Source organism: Homarus americanus, unplaced genomic scaffold (assembly GCF_018991925.1).
Source record: "Homarus americanus isolate GMGI-L3 unplaced genomic scaffold, GMGI_Hamer_2.0 scaffold52687, whole genome shotgun sequence".
In the NCBI taxonomy this organism is placed as follows: domain Eukaryota; kingdom Metazoa; phylum Arthropoda; class Malacostraca; order Decapoda; family Nephropidae; genus Homarus; species Homarus americanus.
Genome location: NW_024734362.1, coordinates 36,333 through 43,851, shown reverse-complemented (window position 1 = coordinate 43,851; position 7,519 = coordinate 36,333). Strand labels below are relative to the sequence as shown.

General features: G+C 44.0%; 1 protein-coding gene across 1 annotated transcript; it reads left to right on the top strand.

The window, feature by feature from the left end:
• The first annotated feature begins 6,244 nt into the window (after positions 1 to 6,244).
• On the top strand, positions 6,245 to 6,742 carry LOC121870212 (BUD13 homolog). Its single transcript, XM_042371988.1, has one exon. It carries the CDS (start codon positions 6,245 to 6,247, stop codon positions 6,740 to 6,742), a length of 498 nt encoding a protein of 165 aa, XP_042227922.1.
• Positions 6,743 to 7,519: the final 777 nt, after the last annotated feature.

Here is a 7,519-nt window from a genome sequence, read left to right as displayed (position 1 = left end):
GTTAGGTTATATTTGGTTAGGTTAGGTTGTATTTGGTTAGGTTAGGTTGTATTTGGTTAGGTTAGGTTGTATTTGGTTAGGTTAGGTTGTATTTGGTTAGGTTAGGTTGTATTTGGTAAGGTTAGGTTGTATTTGGTTAGGTTAGGTTATATTTGGTTAGGTTAGGTTATATTTGGTTAGGTTAAATTGTGTCAGGGATGGTTAGGTTAGGTTAGGTTGGGGATATTTAGTTCAAATCGTCCCACGAAAAGAAAATAACTACAAAAAGTGTAGATGGTAAAGGTTCAAGTCTCTTACCATATATAAGCTCTTGTAACTCCCTGGCTGCCAAGTGTCGCTGAAACACAAACTCCTTTACTGTTTCTAAAGTACTGTGTATCTCCCGTTGTGTGAGAAGATGTACCTTTAAGGATGTGTGTGTGTGGTAGAAGTACTGGTGATGGATACTACAGTACACGCCTGGAATAACTGATTGACCACACGAATGAGAGGGGTCAACACACACACACACACACACACACACACACGCACGCACACACACACATATTTAAAATGTTGTCGACCCAACCAGCATCAACAATGGCCGCTGTTACTAAAAATATTAATCTTTCTCTTTTTTCCCTTGACGTCACATTCCCCAAATGTTACCTGGGTGAAAAAAACCACGAAAAAAAAGGTTGTCCAGGGCAGGTCAAAGGTCAAAGTTCAAGTTCACTGGAAGGGTCAAAAGGTGTAAACATCATTAATAGGCACACCGTACCCATTGTCAGCAAGTTCATCCATCCGCCGTACCGTATTCCCAGTGTCAGCAAGCTCATCCATCCATCGTACCATATATCCAGTGTCAGCCAGTTCATCCATCTGCCATACCGTAATACCCAGAGTGTCAGCAGAAGTATAAGGGTATGGTAGATATGTAATTCAAGTTGTATGTAATATTTATAGACACACACATATATATACACCACCACACCCACGTCATCTTTAGTCGTGGTCAGCCAGCCTCGAGTCGACTAGAGGGTTGAAACGATGGTCTTGAAGTAGAGAGAACAGCTAAGACAGACATTATTACAGTCCGTCAAGCTGCTAGGGATAAAGCTATACCACATGATTTCAGTTAGGCTGAATTTTGTTTTGTTAAAAGTGAATTTAACTTAGATTCATGTACTCTGCTCCATAGAAAATTGAACAGGATTGGCAATTATATACGAGGTATATTCTCAACACTGGCCGTCGTCTAAGGAATGGAGGGTCCTTGAAGCCAGGTAACACATCTTGTCATAAATCTTTTCCTCGTATACATTAAGAACTGGCCACATAGTTTCCCTCCATCCTTCTTGGTATCGATTTTTTTTTTATCATAGTCTCTCCCAATGCGGACTCTAACTGACCTGGACTTGTTTTTTTCGTGTCCCGTATCTGTTCCACCTTCGTGTGATCGCTTGATGATAATGAGGTCCAGCACAGCACGAGGGTAAGTAAAAGGTGTGTGTGTACTCCCTGAGGTCTCACCCTTGTGTAGATAGGCGAAACGCAATCGTGGGATCTGCAGCTGAGTTTTTATAGGAAGATCGTCTCTTAGGTTGTGATTGGGGAGGGGTTGGGTTAGGTTAAGTTGTAGATAGATTAGGTTATGTTAGGTTTAGATACTGTAAGTCAGGCCATGTTATGAGAGGGTTAGGTTAAGATACGCTAGATGTTGGTTTTGTTAAATTTATAGGTCAGGGAATGTTAGAATTAGGGTAGGTTAAGTTAGGCTAAGGGGTAGGTTAAGTTAGGTTAAGGGGTAGGGTAGGTTAGGTTTAAATAAGTCGGGTTACGTTAGGGGTAGGTTAGGTTAGGTCCTGGGTGTCTTGAGGATGGAAGAGGCCCTCAGTACCCGGATTTGAAAGCTCTTCATCCTAACAAGGTCTTGGCCATCACCCTCATCCTTCCTCCTTCCCCAGGTGTGTGTGTGTGTGTGTGAGTGAGACCAACCACCGACCCTTGTGCCCTTCTGTCTTGGCCATTGTGACCCTGATAACTGAACCATTGTGTAACACCATGACTCACTGAAACACCTAATTTACTGAAACACCTGACTTATTAAAACACCTAGACTACTGAACACTACATCACCTCGCTCAGTCACATCCGACGTCAAGACTCTCTCTCTCTCTCTCTCTCTCTCTCTCTCTCTCTCTCTCCCGGGGTCCTGATAATTGACTCAAAATTGACACACACAAGATTATAAAGTTGACACTCTCTTTAAAAAAAAAATTAGAATACCACAACAAGATATTCTGACACTTTTCGAGATATCAAAATAACACCACCTCAATTGCTCCTCCGTCCTCGTTCTCTTGATCTCGTTCTCTTGATCTCGACAACTGTACATGATTGATTTAAATTGACACGTCAGATTTTCACATTGACACACTCACTGTATTGTAGCCACCAGGTGTTCCATCCCCGTGTTGTCAATGTCTGCTTTTATTTTTTTTACCTCTATACTCTCCTTATATAACATCTAAATTATAATACAGTATTTCTAGGGCCAATTTTAATGAACTATGATCAAATCTTTGTGATAGTTTATGATGCCCTGAATAGTGAGTTATGGTGATTGTTTTAAGTAATATATCAATTTATAGTATCAGGTGTGGTTCTTATATGATGATGATGATGATGTGATGATGAGGAGGAGGAAAATGATGATGATGATGATGAGAATGGTGATGATGACCTTACGAGAGTCGATTGGGCAAGAACTGGACAGGTGAGGAAATTATGTACAACAGTTATAGTATTTTACATTTCTTACTAACTAGCGCTACTACTCCCTACTAACTAACGCTACTATTTCCTACTAACTAGCGCTACTATTTCCTACTAACTAGCGCTACTATTTTCTACTAGTTAGCGCTGGCATCACTTGAGTTACCCACATAATGATAGCAAGTCGGGTAATATTTTCTGTGTTAACACCCGGGTGAATTCTATTATGTATTACTATGCTATAACGTAAAGAAAAAGGGTCGATCACATGAAGAATAGCCACCCTAGTTTATTTCACCTAAAGATTAACCACCCCAGCTACCTTAACACTATGGGGGGGGGGGGTAGGTGGTTGTTATTATTATTGTTATTGTTGTTGATTTTTTTAACCCGTAGGTATGATGTATTAATCCCGTGTGTAAGGTCTCATTGTAGTTATGATTTAAGACATCGTACTCAAGGGGTTGAGTTGTACTCAGGGTTTGTCCTCGTGCTTAATAGGTTGATTCGTCGTATTCATCGGTTTTAACTCCTCGTATATGGTACTCAATAGGAAGTGCTCGTACTCAGTGGTTTAAGTCGTCATGCTCAAGGGTTTAAATCATTGTACTCAATAGGTTATGTTCTCGTACTCGGGGTTTAAGTCCTCGTACTCAAGGGTTTAAGTTCTCGTACTCAAGGGTTTAAGTCCTCGTACTCAAGGGTTTAAGTCCTCGTACTCAAGGGTTTAAGTCCTCGTACTCAAGGGTAAATTTAAGTCCGTAATAAGAACCATGATATATGTTTCCAACAGTTCGTACTCAATATCAAAGAGTCCTCGTACTCGATATCATAATAATACACACAACTGCTTCACCTCTGAACTAAAACACAAAACAAAAATAAAACAATTAAAACTATATTCTTAAATTAACGTTAAACCCAATCAGATACGTTCACTTTAACACATGATAAGGTTAATGTGGGGTTTTTGTCGTGGGTTAATGGTAATGATGTCTTGGTTAAGTGAAGTTAGTGAACGTATCTAGTTAAGGTAGAGTCTCTTGGTGTATTATAGATGCGCACACACACACACACACACACACACACACACAGTCACTATGGTGTAATTGACTTAGACCACAAATTTTACTGAGATAATTCAATATATTTCAGCTCTACAGTAAATACATTATTCTTATGTGGATTAAAGGCCTTGGATGTGTGTCTGTCTGTTGTGTGTGTGTGTGTGTGTGTGTGTGTGTACATAAGGCGAACTACGAGGAAAGGCTCCGTTATGACTAATTTTCTCTTAATGTTTACAATAATTATTTATTTAAAAGTTATATATAAAGTGTCTTAAAATTATATACTATACACACTGGTATTATTATATCTTTCTTAATTATGTATTATGTATATTTGATTTGTGAAAGTGTGTATACATTTTTGGATACAACTTGTGTCTGTAAATATTTGTGTTTGTGGTTAGACGGATCCATCAATTCCTTAGTATGTAAACATGTAAACAACAACAAATGAACTGGTTCGACTCGGGTGACGTCACATGTCAACAAAAACAAATGAAGTAGCTGTGGTACGAGTGACGTCACGGAGAGAAGGGAGGGAGTGGACAACCCAAACAAAGCGAGAGAAGTGTTGCTGTTATCATCATCACTACAGAGTCTTGATAAACACAGTCCACCTCACTCACGAGTTAATGTGGGGGGCATCAGCGTCTTCAACCCCCCCTCTCCTCTTCAACCCCCCCTCTCCTCCCTCAACCTCTCAACCCCCTTCCCCCTCTCAACCCCCTCCCCTATCAACCCCCTGCCTCCTCTCCCCTCCCCCTTACTTAGTGATGGTGAACATGTGGTCACCATCTTTCTGTCTGGCTGGGTTGTGTCCCATGGTGTGACTATGGGTGGTGGGTGGGTGATTCATGGTGATGTGGGTGGTTCATGGTGATGTGGGTGGTCCAGCTGGTTATGTGGGTTGATCAGATGGTATGGGTGGCTCGGCTGGTGTTGTGGGTGGTGGGTGGCTCAACTGATAGTAAGGGATATGGGCGGCCCAGCTGGTGGTGTGTGTGGTGGTGGTAGGTGATCCATGCAGCTGATGGTATGGGTGGTGGTGCAGGGTGGCCCAGCTGGTGGTATGGGTGCTGGTGATGGGTGGCCCAGCTGGTGGTATGGGTGCTGGTGATGGGTGGCCTAACTCATGGTTATACAGTAGCCACGCCCTTCCTCATTCAAACAGATGGGCTGGATAAACCTGACAGAGCAAACAGCAGCGAGTCCCTATCATGTGTTCAGACCACCGTGACTCTCCCTCCTGAATGAACGTATAGGAAGTGACACCGTGGTCCCAGAAGAAACAGAGAGTCAGGTTTAAATATCAACATTGAATCTGTGTATGTCTTGGTGTCTCGTACGAAGACTCTTGACTCATACTGTGCAGGGAATTGAGAGGGGGGGGAAGAGATGACCTTGCCATGGAGATATAAGCTACAGGTTAAATGAGGTCCCAGGTCTAATAGAGCCATTAATACTGAGGCCTATTATGATTGGGCTCTCATTCTGGTGGTTAGATTACGACCGGGACCCAATTGATCAGTCACGGAAGACACGTCAGCCAGAACAAGGGCGTCACACCAGTTGGTTTGGGTGATAATACGGGTGGGTGCAGGAGATTATAGGGGTGTTGTGGCAGTAGCGAGGGTGATGGTGGTGATAGTGGTGGTGAGGGTGATGATGGGGGTGGTTGGGGTGATGGTGGTGGTGGTGGGGTAAAGATGGTTATGGTAGTGAGAATGTTGATGGTGATGATGGTGGCAATATGGAAGAGGATAGTGGTAAAGGTAGTTGTATAGTGTTAGTGATGGTTGCGGTGAGGGTGATGATGGGGGTGGTAGGGGTGATGGTGGGGTAAAGATGGTTATGGTAGTGAGAATGTTGATGGTCGGTGATGGTGGCAATAGGGAAGAGGATAGTGGTAAAGGTAGTTGTATAGTGTTAGTGATGGTGGTGGTGAGGGTGATGGTAGTGAGAATGATGATGGGGTGATGATGGTAGTGATGATGATGGTGGTGGTAGTAGTGGGTGGGCTACACATTATTAAGGGGAGTGGTGGAACAGCCTGAAGCGGATGTCACCGGCTGCACTAACCTCTCCCCCTTTTTAGTGTTGGCTCAAACTCTGCCACCATCACATCGTTCTCTTATCGTCCTGGCCTAAAAATTACGCCTAGAAACATTGACGTCATATGTTTGTGTGGGAAGGAGGTTCATGTCATGATAAGATAGTGTCAGTTACTTGCGTGGCGCGGTGGGAGGAGGAGGTCGAGTTCCCTGGTCTCCTGCTGGTGGTGTCGTTAACAATACTGGTGCTGACCCGGTGTTAGCCAGTCCTGCGTACGTGGTGATACTTCATAGTGGTCGAGATCTGAGTGTTGTTTTGTAAGTGTGGTGTGTCAAGTGGACGTGTTGGTGTTATCAAGGTAGCCAGCCATGCCCTCGATACCTCAAGATGGTGGAGGTTATTATGCCTCGCCCCGACCATTCTTCCCCGTCGACCAGGACTACGACACTCCCAGACCGATGATAAACCTCACCCAAGACCACTATGACTCCCCGAGATCAACCATCATCCAAGACCACCACGTCACCCCTCGACCTACCCTCCCCGTGGACCTGGACTATGACACCCCTCGACCTACCCTCTCCGTGGACCTGGACTATGACACCCCCCGACCTACCCTCCCCGTGGACCTGGACTATGACACCCCCCGACCTACCCTCCCCGTGGACCTGGACTATGACACCCCCCGACCTACCCTCCCCGTGGACCTGGACTATGACACCCCGAAGAAGTTGACCACAGCTGTTGACCAGGGCCACCGCACCCCACCGAGACCTTCTTCAGGGGACAACCTCGAGACCGAACTCGTACAGCCCATCAAAATGACGGTAAGGCAACACAAGGGACACTCAGTCACCCAGCTGTAGACGGGTACCTATCAGTTTGAGAAGTGAAGGCGGTCATGTGCAGAGCCTCCTTGTGAATCAAAGGCTAATGTGATCCAAATCCAAGGAAATAGAGTCAATCCCCAGCTTTTAGAACTACCACGAGCTATCTGTCACGCTCCAAAAAAATATCCTTACGATATTGTGTTAGACAATATGACACAACGGACGAAAGATTTTGCTAACCTCACTGAGACAACGGGAGTCGCAGTGTTCATATTGAAATTCATCGACCCCCTCCATGAAGATATTTTTTGGGAGTGTTTGTTACCTAAGTGAGCACACATCTGTTACAGCGCCTGGGGGTCCATCAACAAAATGTTCTGTTTGTTTATTGTTTATTGTGTGTTTACATTGATCAGTAGAGGCAATGTTGGTTGAGTCGTCCCTCATATGCGTGGCCTAGAATCTTGAGAAATTTCGTTCTGTTTAAAATTTATGAATCGCATACCAGAGGTCATTGAACCCCTCTCCTTCCCCTACGTGTGTGTGTGTGCGCGCGTGTGTGTGTGCGCGCGTGTGTGTGTGCGCGCGTGTGTGTGCGTGTGCGCGCGTATGTGTGTGTTTGTTTCTAATTCTATCTTTCTTCTATCTTTGATCCATCTCGTACAAAGGATGGATAGAAGTTAAGATATATACATAAATTTATATATATATATATATATATATATATATATATATATATATATAGAGAGAGAGAGAGAGAGAGAGAGAGAGAGAGAGAGAGAGAGAGAGAGAGAGAGAGAGAGAGAGAGAGAG